Source organism: Falco rusticolus, chromosome 6, assembly GCF_015220075.1.
Source record: "Falco rusticolus isolate bFalRus1 chromosome 6, bFalRus1.pri, whole genome shotgun sequence".
Lineage (NCBI taxonomy): Eukaryota > Metazoa > Chordata > Aves > Falconiformes > Falconidae > Falco > Falco rusticolus.
Window position 1 is genome coordinate 85,970,404 of NC_051192.1, and position 13,259 is coordinate 85,983,662.

The 13,259-nt window shown below is 37.8% G+C and overlaps 1 protein-coding gene across 4 annotated transcripts in view; it reads right to left on the bottom strand.

The window, feature by feature from the left end:
- RNGTT (RNA guanylyltransferase and 5'-phosphatase) overlaps positions 1-13,259 on the bottom strand; it is a 193,439-nt gene that overhangs the window by 88,666 nt on the left and 91,514 nt on the right. For all 4 annotated transcript variants that reach the window (XM_037391363.1, XM_037391362.1, XM_037391364.1 and 1 more), the window contains one exon: positions 3,669-3,737. In XM_037391363.1, the coding sequence (XP_037247260.1) occupies positions 3,669-3,737 (69 nt within the window). The remainder of the gene's footprint in view (positions 1-3,668; positions 3,738-13,259) is intronic.

The following is a 13,259-nucleotide window of genomic DNA, read 5'->3' on the forward strand; positions in this document are numbered from 1 at the left end:
TAATTTCACTGATGGGTGGGCACAGGTCAGAGAGCCAATTCTGCCACCAAAAGATAAGAAGCCTTTTTTGAGGTTTCCATTAAAAACGCAGAGGCTGGCAAACTGCAAGTGTCCTAAAACAAATGCATTAATTGTTCACTGTTTTGAAGTAAACTTTTAGAAAAAAGTATTGAAAGATCCAATGTGAATTTGTAAATCAGGTGTTCGGTTTTTACCTGCAAACTAATTCATTCATTGTCTGGGGCATGATCCCAGGGACACACCTGTCCACAAAGTCTCCTGCTGGCCTGTTTCACTCCTAATTAGCACTTAGCTTCTGTCCCTGCTCTGCCAACCTGCTACATGTAGAGGGATCAGAAAGCTGATCAGATGGAATGGAATTGGCTTAGCCACGCGGGAGTTCTTAAATGGATAGAAAATGATGCAGGGAAAAGAAGCATTAGGGAGAAGCAACATAAAAGGGAAATCAAAAGGAATGTGGGAAACAGGCTGTTGGATACAGAGGATTCATGAAAAGAAAAACAAAAAAGGCAGAGAATACAAAGGGAGGAGGAAAAACAATAGTAAGAAAATGTTATATTTGTCTGTCACCACAGAGTTGTTAAAGAGCAGTAAGTTAATCCAGGAGAGGCACAGGGGAGGCACTATGAAGCACACGTATCAAATCACTGACAAAGCATTCTTAAATCATAAACAAGGCAAAAACCTCCATCACTTTCACTAAACACACTCTTCTCATGAGCTGTGAAAGCTTTTGGTCTCTGGAAAGGGAGGAAGGGGGAAGAAGGGAGGCCTCAGTCACTGCCTTTCAATTGTCATTGCGAAATTAAAGCACTTGTATACCCTGGAATATAACCAATTTAAGTAACTCAAATAATCAGTTAATTAGTTAGGAATAGTAATGCTCAGTTAGCATGACCTTGCAAAATAAACTAACTGCACAGCCAGAAAACAATCTCCTTACCCCTTAACATTGATTCTACTATCACCACTCACAGTGCAAAACAAATTCTGCTTCAGAACAAGAACCTTGCTGCTCATAATACCAGTTTACATAGGAAGACTAATAGAAAAAAATAAACCCTATTTTGTCTACTGAAACCCTAGATTCGGTAGTAAAACTTTTTCATAAATCCCTTTTTATTAAAGCATGTATTCAAAACTGAACTAATGCACAGGTACCCGATGCCAAATCTCTTCAAATCCAAGAGAAAAGTAAGAAACCCCACACCTCTTAGAGGCCAAAAGCATAATCCATATTCACAAATCACTTTGGGTATTTTGATTTTTGTTATAAGGCAGAATTAAACCAAACTTCAAAACAACAAAATATTCTTCATTCATGTTGACTCCCAATACCAGCGTTGCCTATAGCTAGTGGGGAATATATCCATATACTCAGGTCTAAATGCCCGTGTCTAAGACCAGAGATCAAGAGAAACATCCCTGAATAAACGGAAAAAAAACCCACAAGACTGAATTAATAAGCTCAACATTCTTTATATGAGTTAACTTCTGCATGCTGCTTCAACTATTAAAAGTATGGAAACTGTGGATATTTCTCCACAAAAACATTCCTGTCTGTAAATGGCCACATCCCATCCATCCTCCTCTGCTGCCACTTTATCCTTCTCTGTGATTTTGCTTCAATTCCTGTTAACTTTTGTTTTCCCCTACTCAAAACACAGAGGAGACTTCAGGAGCTCCCAAAAGATGTTCGTAAATTTCCCTGATCTTCTAAAACTCAGCATCATTTCTGTCTTTTTTTCTGCAAGATCAAGTATGTCAATAAAAATGGTTGTTAGAGAATTGTCTTTTTCTGGATATGCCATTGATCTCTTCACCTGAGACAAACTGGTTTTACAAAGGTATTTAAGTTTCACGGTGACCAAAAGGCAGGCCTCTACCCTGATCAACAATAGGTATCCTCCTCTGTGAAAACATGTCATACATCACACATATAACTCTACAATAAAAAAAAAACTATCTGTTAGTATACTCAAGGGATCATTTATGCATTGTTATACTCTGTTGCCCTTGTATTATTACCTAGTAATTTATGCCCTCTGTACCACATAAAATAAAAAAGCAGTATCAGCTATTTGTATTAGCTTCACCCCTTTCAGTTAATCAGCTTTAATACTTATTTCCTAATTAATAGGTTTACAATAATTTCTTTTGCTCTGCATATATTTTCTCCACTACAAAAGCCATTGAGAAAACTGCATATGGCTTAATACAGGAAAATCAGTTTAATAACAGATGCAACAAACTTACATTCCATAAATCTTGAAATAATACTGAAAATTGAACATTACATTAGACTAAATAAATATATCCCATGTTTTAAATACGAAAAACTTTTATAAGCATTTATGCAAGCAGATTAGTTTTTCCGTGGGTTATAAATTTCTCAGTATGCTAAATTAGAAAACACAAGTTCCAGAAACACAAAACGTATCAGATATTAATTTCCGGTAACAATAGCAGAGACACACATTCTCAGTAATTTCATTTCAACTAGAAAAGGTAATATTAAATTTAGCTGTAGTAACTGGCCACAGCTTAACCTCCAATATTCAGGAAAGTAGTTTTGAGAAGCCTTTACAACTGCTTTAGATTTTAACAATATTTCATGACACCATGAGGGCTTCTTATGAAAGTATGAACTTTCTTTACCCTAGTAGTTTTGCTTTGACTGGGAAATAGCTATATATTTTTTTAAAAAGAGAAAGTATCTGGTCTAATTGCTTCAGTTAAGTTTATGGTTAGCTGATGATACATGACTTGTGATAAAGAGAGGTTAATCTTATTTCCAGATGGGAGTGTCATCACCCTTGCCAAGATCTAGAATATAGGAAGTAGACCAGAAAAACATGTTTTATTTGGAAGACTAAATACAAATATTTTCTGTGAGCAACTATAAGGGGAGAAATATCTGTCAAATGTGAAATAATCAAAACCAATTCCTTGTTTTACAGGCTAAGAAAAAAGTCAACATGGATTGATGTTACAGTTACTCTCTATGCCAACATACAATACACACTGCAGCATATCCATCCTATCACAGGGAGCAGTAGTAGGATGGAGAAGGTCACGCTACTGACTTCCTTTAAAGACACCCTTCCTGCTTGAGAACTATTTACATTTTTTCTTTCTTGTTATCTGCGGTTCTTCTGGTGACTTCCCCCAGCCCAGTCATACACCTTTATACTGGCAGATATGGCTCAAGAATATATCATGCTTTAATCGCACTAAAATAACATGAGTCACAAATTTAATTAACATTTTAACACGTGAACATCCCTGAGAAAGAAAAATAATCCAAGAGCTCAAATCAATGGTTGAAAGATTTACAAAACCCATGCAGTAAGAAAAAAATCCTTATTTAGCAGCATGTCATAGTATGCACAGAAAAAAAACATGAGTTGATTCCCAAAAACTACCACCATGGATTAATCTGAAGTCACACATACTACAAATTAGATTGCAACCAGCTGAATTTAAGTAGTCTGAGGAGCTGGAAAAATCAGCACCAACTGCAAAGTAATCCTGACTGAAACAAAAATTAGGTAGTAAAGGGAAGGATGAGTGGGGAGGCAAGGTGAGAATCTCATTTGAGAGTGAAAAAACATTTTTTGAGAAAAATCCATTTCTACGCTACTTACTCCTGTAGGCTGAAATATCAGGCCATCCACTTCATGGCTAACTTCTCTGGCAAAGCTTCCTTCCAGGAGCTGTAGAACAAAAGGAAAATAAATACTTTTTCCATAGAGAAATATTTCACTTAGAAGACTGCCCATCAAAGCAGATTATACGCTACTACTGCAAAAATTTGCTAGTAAACTGCTTATTTATGCTTTAACATTAGAGTTTGGGAAATGTCAACACAGAAAGATTCAACAAATTAGCAATTTTTACAAAGAACACTCAAGGCTGAAACAAGTTTCAGGGACGCAAATCCTTACAGTCCTGTTCAAGGAAAATGCCTTTATCTAGAAAGATATACTGAGAAACCAAGATGATTCTATACACTAAAAACATGAAGAAAAATAATTTCTGATACAGGACACCGCAGTCATTCGTAGCCAAATTAAAAAACACATCTGCCACTTCAACACACAAGTAGCACTTACTTTAGATTGAAACTACATACTGAAAAATATTTCAGAGCATCATTCAAAATTCATGTTTGGCAGACTCCCTAACTAGGGCACAACCCAGTAACACAGCTTCACTACTGTAAAACAACTGTCTGAAGTTGGATCTTGAATATTCATTTTCAAAGACTGTGAATTCCATATGGAGATGAATACATCCATCAAGATGCATTTACCAGAGAAAAACCATCTAATTAAATAAACTAATGAAACCAGCTAGTCGACAGTTAAGAGAATTGATTATATAGTTCCATGTTAAATTATGACTTGCTTAAGGAAAAGTAAATAACCAATGAGAACTACAGTTCTAGTAGTAACAAAAGTAATAGCAAAAATTAGGTGAATTACCAAAACACCTCTCTATTCATTTTGGTTTATATTTTACTGTAGAGACAAAGAATCTGTTGTAAGTGCTTTTAGTAACATTTGGGGGGAAAAAACCAAACCAAACCAAACCAAACTTTGATGTGTAACCAATCACATGGTCATAAAATACAGCAAATACAGAACTCAGTAAACCAGCCAGTTCTAAAAGCAACATTTTGGTCTAGACTGTTAATTTTGTACCATTTCCCTTATATAGTTCAACTTAACTCAATGACCCACTGACTGTATTATTCAAATTAAGTCAGTAAAGGGCAAAAGTATGAAAGCAGTTGAGAATTAACATTTGTATTTTACTATGGGCTGTACAACTCAAAGTAACGCACTTACATGTTTCAAGGATCAAAAAACCTGATGGCCAAATATTTCAAACAATATTAATATAACATGATATTTCACTTAAATCTGTAACTGTTTGCATAGAATAATTGATCATTTTGTTATAAAAAACCTAGCTTTTTTCCTTATCCACACAGTCATTACCATATTAGTGCCTACAGCTGTGTCAGCAAATACAGCTTCCACTATTCAACTTTTAGATACAATTTAATTGAAAAAACACACTCTTTGAGAATACTCTCAAAGTAGTAAAATACTTTAAGAATATTTGATTCTGAGTAAGAAATCATCCAGTGGAACATTATTTTTCAGTAGAGAAAGCCCATACTTGGAATTTGAATTTGTAGCTTGCATTTACATGTTATCATTTTGGAATTTACAGCTGAGGCTCACGGTATAATGCATCCTCTATCACGTGTCTACACAAAATAACAACAAAAAAAAATCAAATTATTTCATAAATTCACTGTCAGTCTCCGCTTCATCACAGCAATGAGTACATTGGAGAAATATTTAAACAAATGTCAAAAAAGGTTTTTTAATTTTTTTTTAATTTCTACACAAGCGAAGTCTTCTGTGGATCACTTGTAAGGTTACTGTGCAGTTCCAAAACTGACTTGCCAGTGAGAAATATGTAACAAGAATATGTTTCACACTGACAAAAACACACAGGAAAGATTTCATTAAATTCAAGTACCAAAAAATATCTCTCTGAAGAATAATAACAGCAACAACAACTTTAAAAGTAAAACACAAACTTCAAATTAGCTGAGACTATACTAACCAAAGTGGCAAACAGAAACCAATCATCTCCCTTCTGCTTCTTTGAAGTTCTTAAAGGAACTATAATTTGAGGACACTGTTACTTTGGCATTAGAGCTTACATAAATTGTATTATTTACTCTTTCCCAAAATAAAACTTCAGAATACGGAAATAATCTTTTAATTTGGAGTGTGTGACTCACTGGGATAAAGCATAAAATTATTATCATGCACTGGTTTTTTACCTGTAGCAATCTCCACTCTGGTCTACATATAGTTTTAGAAAGCTACATTAAGGCACTATCACAACTTCATAAATGGAGATGAAAATGTAAAGTCAAAATTTACCATTTAAAAAATTCATTCTAGTATTCACTTTCATTTGCTACTTCACCAGAATTATAAAATGCAAGGGAATCTCTCTTATCAACATGACACCAAGTTTCAGACTTGAACTCGTTCTCATTTTGGAAGTCCACAGTGTTCTCACTAAGCCATCTCCTCCCAAGTGTCAATTAGATCTCAAAGACAAATAGATTTTAAAACCAGTGCAAGCCTCAACAGATAACTAAACTTCTTTATACTCCCAGTTATTCTGCTTTCATTCTCAGTTATGCTGCTTTCATTCTTATTAGGTCAATTACAAGTATTTGAATGATAACACTCTAGAAAGGATTTCTTACTAGAAAGGATTAGCAATTTGGGGGAGGAGGAGAGGGAAGTGGGAAGGAGGGAATGGAAATTTTCTCTGAGCTTCTTCCATGCACATTTTCTTGAGAATTAAACTAGAGGTTGTTGGTGAACAGCAAAATATACATGCACTGAATATTGCAGAAAGTTTGGAATGACAGGGGAATGAGCAGAAAAGGAATGTGACATGTAAGCAAGTATTTTTGACACTAAAACCCAAAGTTTATATAAGGCTTTTAGGTTTATGAACTTAAAATGCAGATATTGTGGTTCATCTTTTAAAAAAACATGTTCAACTTTCTACACGTTAAAATTTCTAATTAACTTGAACAGTACAGTCTTTTTTAATCAGCAGCATGATGAATGGCACACCTGCTTGACTGGGATGACTGCCAGGGATCAGATAAAACGCAATGCATCTCAATGACACTTTATACGAGATGGGTAAATGATGCATGCGAGCCAATTCTTCTGGCATGTTATTCCTTGTAGCCTCACGGCATCTATTTCCACCTGTGAACCCCTTTGTTCACTTCTTGTAGCTTCCCACTTCCCTGTGAACATTGCAATAAATCACATACTCATACCAGACTTTATTATTTAAAACTTTTTCCTTTCTAACTTTATAACTAAATAAAAAATTGCTACATTGAATAATATCCTTCTAACAAAAGGAACAGAATAATCACATGGAATGAGTGGAGCTGTACAATGAGTAACAGCATTTGTCCTTGCTCTTTAACCACTGAGAGGAGGAGCTGCAGTATGTCACCAAAGTAGCACTAATAACCTGCTGAAGCTGATTTCACTACAACACTGAACCAGTCAACAGTTCTTGAGTGGCTAATTGAAAAATCATGCTTTGGACCTCTCTCTATATTTACCATTAAAGAAATCACTTGGCTCCTCCTGCAGGAAGAGGAGAAAATTCAGGTGCATACAGATTCCACATAACGATAGTAGGTTTTCATTAATGTTTCTGCAATTCAGAGGCAAGCCATTGACTGTGACAAGTTTTCAGATGTTACTTTATTAATGAAATAAGTTAAGTCCCATAGGTATTACTATGCCTTTTCCTTCCCCTTACAAAAATGTTCTAATGGAAACACAACATTCTGAGTTATATAGATTCCAAAACATAATGACGACTCTGCAAAGTCATGTTGACTTTCTACAAAATAATTTGGTTAAGGTCCTTGCACACAACTATTATCGATCTGCTATGTCACAATATTCAATTATTCCTAACCATTTTGTACACATTTCTGACTGAAAACTGATACTGCTTGTTAGTCTACTGAAATACTTGGAGGTACAGAAAAAAATCCCTCTGACTTTTATAATACAAGACAAATACATGTCCATTTTCCATGGTTTTTCAACTTCAGAGCTGCTGAAGTTCAATTCAGTTTCAAGTAGAGCTGGAGCAACTCTGCCTACACCAGTCCCTAAGCAGTTTCTCAGTGGCACTTTCAAATTACTGATCATCTACCTCTTCACTCCACAGTGAAAGCTGCAAAAGGGAACATACTTTACTCAAAAGTATTAGGTACAAATAAACTACCAATCAACCTGTCAGTTAACTAGAATGTAAAACACCTTTGGACATGAGCATACTGTCACTCCTAACTTCACAGAGCCAGCATATTCACTGGCTTAGGTTTCAACTCAACTTACAGAACAAACCCTTCCTCTGATGATGACAGCCCTCACCATCAGACCACAGAGTAATTCTCACATCCTGAAAACTGTCAAGTTTTACAGACATGAGCTCATAAATCTCTGTACAGATAATGCAGATTCTTTAAACTCTACAGTCTTCAGAGAAAGATTCAGAAGTTACCAGCACCACTAACCATCTTTTTTAAAAAGGAAACAATTACTCTGGCTCCTTCCTCACATTTCTCTAACAGAGATGGACTATTCTGCTTTTATCACTCCTCTTCTATTTTTACATTAATTTGTTTCATCTTGCTTGCCAGTTTCTCTATTTACACAACAATTTCTTCAATAGCCCTGTCTCATCTCAGCATACACTCTTTCATGAGATCTTAATTATGCAAGTTCAACATAAAAATTACTTAACACTGGTTGCTGACGTATTTAAGACATCCCAGAAAAAGTTTTACATCCAAAGTAGGAGGTACAAATGCTTTCAAATGTACAGAGGTTTAAAAACATTCAATTAAACATACCTGAATTTAATGTGTCTAGTACTAAGTATTTTTATAATATTTTTGCTAAATAATTCTAAAAAAATCATCTCTATTATTACATACAGAAGGCTCTAATGAAAAGATCTATGAATCACAAATCCATCTGAAGATCTGTGTACGAAAACCAGTATTTCTACTGGGTAGCCTCCCAGGATTTAAGCTTTAAAAAAAAACTAAAACAAATGAACACAAAAGCCTGCCTAACAAAACTATTTGGCTTAAAAATCAGAACTGAAATATGAAGATCTCAATCTATAAAGACTGAAAAGAAAAATGAAAGGAAAATATATTGAGAATATAATATATTGAAAGCAACCTATTACATAATATCCTCAGTAATCCTGTTTTTGAATAACATCAGAAAGCACAGAATCCTAGAATCATTTAGGTTGGAAAATACCTTTGAGATTAAGTGCAACCACCAACCCCGCACTGCCAAGTTCATCACTAAACCATGTCCCTAAGCACCACATCTATGTGTTTTTCAAACATTTCCAGGGATGGTGATTCCACCACCTCCCTGGGCAGCCTGTTCCAATGCTTGATAAACCTTTTGAGGAAGAATTTTTTCATAATATCCAATCTAAACCCCCTCTGGACAACCCGAGGATATTTCCTTTTGTCCTGTCACTTGTTACCTGGGAGAAGAGACCGACCCCACCTGCCTACAACCTCCTTTCAGGCAGCTGTAGAGAGCGATAAGGTCTCCCCTCAGCCTCCTTCCCTCCAGGCTAAACACCCCCAGTTCCCTCAGCTGCTGCTCATCAGACTTGTGCTCCAGCCCCTTCCCCAGCTCCGCTGCCCTGCTCTGGACACGCTCCAGCACCTCAGTGTCTGTCTGGTAGTGAGGGGCCCAAACCTGAACCCAGGGTTCGAGGGGCGGCCTCACCAGTGCCCAGTACAGGGGGACAGTCACTGCCCTGGTCCTGCCGGCCACACTGTGTCTGACACAAGCCAGGATGCTGTCGGCCCCCTCGGCCACCCGGGCACACTGCTGGCTCATGTTCAGCCGGCTGTTGACCAGCACCCCCAGGTCCTTTCCCCCAGGCAGTTCCCAGCCACCCTTCCCCAGGCCTGTGGCGCTGCCTGGGGCTGGTGTGACCCAAGGGCAGGACCCAGCACTGAGCCCTGTTGGAGCTCATACAGCTGGCCTTAGCTCTTCGATCCAGCCTGTCCAGACCCCCGGCAGAGCCTTCCTGCCCGCAAGCAGATCAACACTCCCCCCCAACCAGGTGTCATCTGCAAACTTACTGAGGGTGCACTCGATCCCCTCATCCAGATCATCGATAAAGACATGAAACAGGACTGGCCCCAGTGCTGAGCCCTGGGGAACACCACTTGTGACCAGTCACCAACCGGAGTTAACTCCATTCACCACCACTCTTTGGCCTCGGCCATCAGCCAGTTTTTTACCGGGTGTAGAGTGCACCATCCAAGCCATGGGCAGCCAGTTTCCCCAGGAGAATGCTGTGGGAAACGGTGTCAAAGGCTTTGCTAAGGCCCAGGTAGAGAAAACATCCACAGCCTTTCCCTCCTCCGCTAGGCAGGTCACCTTGTCATAGGAGATCAGGTCAGTCAGGCAGGACCTGCCTTTCATAACCCCTGCTGGCGGGGCCCGATCCCCAGTTGTCCTGCACATGCTGTGTGACGGCCTCAGGGTGACCTGCTCCACAACCTTCCCCGGCGCTGAGGTCAGGCTGACAGGCTGCAGGTTCCCGGATCCTCCTTCCAGCCCGTTCTGGGGCATCATACCGGCTAACGTCCAGCCTTCTGGGACCTCTCCAGTTAGCCAGTACTGTTGATAAATGGTGGCTCCCCCACCAGCTCCCTGAATACCCTTGGGTGGATCCCATCCAGCCCCACAGACTTGTATGAATCCAAGTGGAGCAGCACGTCATTAACTTTTTCCTCCTGGGCTGTGGGGACTTCATTCTGCTTCTTGTCCCTGTCTTCCAGCTCAGGAGTCTGAGGGTAACTGGTCTTGCTATTAAAGACTGAGGCAAAGAAAGCATTAAGTACCTCAGCCTTTTCCTAATCCTTTGTGGCAATGTTCCCTGCAACATCCAATAAAGGATGGAGATTCTCCTTGGCCCTCCTGTTTCTACTCTATAAAAACACTTTTTTTTATCTTCTACAGCAGCAGCCAGCCTGTTATCTAGCTGGGCTTTCACCTTTCTAATTTTCACCCTGCATAACCTCAAGACATCCTTATATTCCTCCTGAGTTGCCTGCCCCTTCTTCCAGAGGTGGTAAACTCTCATAAAGCAAAAATAGTCTGGCTTAGATTCATCCCAACTATCACATTTTCCAAAATAAATCAAACAGTAACAGGCAATGATGGAGCCATCATCCAAACTATTAACATTCTAAACTCCAGCTTTCAAACATTACATTTTGAAAAGGAGGCCTTCTGGAAAAGAATTAAATATGCTGTTGGTGGGGTGTAAGTTTCCTTCCAGATGATACACAGGCTACTGTGCAATGCTTGAAAACATTTATCAAATGCAGCTTCATGTCAGGTGAGGGAAGCTGGTCCCTCTAAGTACGGTAGTCGTCTCTGCTCCTTCCTTCTCCCCAGAATCTTTCCAGTTTCCCCTGTCCTGCAACATATTTTTTTATTTGTTTGTTTTGTTTCTGCAAGCAGAGAAGGTATCAAGAATTACAGAGCTGCTTCCAGTCTCAAAGCAAAAAAGCATCAAATAGCATGTGAGTAACTATATACCTGGGGCAGGGGGGAAATGTCATATATTATTTAAAAATAAAACTCAATATCTCAAATTTTCCACAAATAAAAGCTGGCTAATTAACATTATAAGATAAATGCAGCCCAAAATAAAGTGTTGAGAAGTTCTGATTTGTTGACTGAAATTACCACAAATATACAGTAACAGTCTTTAGTGACTTGGGAATACACAGTTTTGGGCATTAAAGGGAGCACACAACTTCTGAAACATGGAAAAAATTAAAATAAAAACCTCAAACTGAATTCACTCAGACTTTTATCTTTTTCATACTTGGGTTACTGTTCACCTCACCTAGTGTTAGTGCTTGCAGGAAACCAGCTGACCTAAAAAAATCCAGTGTAAATTAACAGTCTGGTGGGACATGGGAGAGGATTAACAACACACCTCTGGCAGTTCCACTGCTTCCTCCCCTCCCTGCCCAAAACCAGAGATAGCTGAGTCACCAGCTCAGCCTTTCATACAGCTATGAGGATGAAACCCTCTCATGCATATTGAAGCTCCTCTTCAAGAGATACGCTCAAGTGCCAAGTAATTTTTTTGAAAACTATGCAGTCACAAGTTACAGCACACTGTGATGAAGAACCACAATCTTCATTAAGCTGTTCCATGAAGTACTGCATGCACACTTAAAAAATTAATGCCTATTTCTCTGGATCTTTTCTCTTCCTTCAAATTTTCATCCTGTTTCCTCTATTTAGGCACTGACCAAGACATCTCTTGCAGGTTTTTTTTGTGCAAAGAAACAAGCTTCATATTTCAAACATTTTGCAGGAAAGTAGCTGTAACTCTTCAAATATTTCAATAATTTTCCTCCAAACTTAGTTATTATTTTTTTTCATCAACTGAAACAATCCCAGCTAGACTAGATAGAATATTCTGGAGGAGCCATAGCAGTGAGAAAAAAAATGCACTCCATCTTCTCCTCCGCAGGAGTCTCCTTTCAAGGAGATCTCTGGAGGATATGTATCCAATCTTATACAACACTATCAGTTGAAGTGTATCTTTACAGCAGAGTAAAGTCCAATTCTATAATGCATCCTCAATTATCATTGTATTTGGCTATCTTAAAGATTCTGAATATTTGTTTGCTGGGAAACCAGCAATAAAAAGGCAAGACAGGAAATGCAGCACGATAACTGACAGTACAGTCAGAAATCCACAACTTATACTCAATATTCTTAAGGTAATATACTAAAAAAATCATGAAGTTACAAAACATTTCTTGGCCCATGCTAATGATCTCAAATATGCATAAAGAAAGAGTAGGATCAAAACCTGTATAAAATAAATTTAAAAATGACCTCGCTAGGAAGTAACTATTTAAAGAAGTTTTTTATGCAAAATAAGAACCAAAACATTGAAGAATAACTGCTACATTTTCAGTAAACTAGTGAAATAATCTACTTTGCCATAATGGCATAAGGAACACAAAGTACAAACTTCTCACTTGCTCATTACTTAAAAAGAAATTTCATGCTCTTGGGCTGTAAAATCAGTGTATAATTCAAATTAGATGAAAATCCTTTAAAAAAATTTATGCTTAAAGCTCAAATCCCAGCTTTCACACAGCCATCCATCCACTCAAGATGTTAATCAAGATATAAACAGAGAAAAGCTGCAAACGTTACTTTGTATGAACACGTACATCTTGAAAGCGCTTGTTTAGTAGAATTATTGGTTAACATCAAGAAGAGTAAAAGTAAATTCCAAAGGTTCACGTTTAACAAATTCACCACTATTTTGAACTGTGTAATCTGTGGCAACAGCTGTATCATACTCTGATGAAAATTATACCAAATGACTGCATAAAGACACATGGGAATTTTCTCAGCTGATAAAATTTAAAAATACATACTTTTTATAAAATACTATTTTACGGAATGCCTTTCAGTTTGTTAGCTCTGAAATCAATCATACTGAAAGACTAAAAATAACCTCTTTGCCAAGTTAATCATACAGAACAT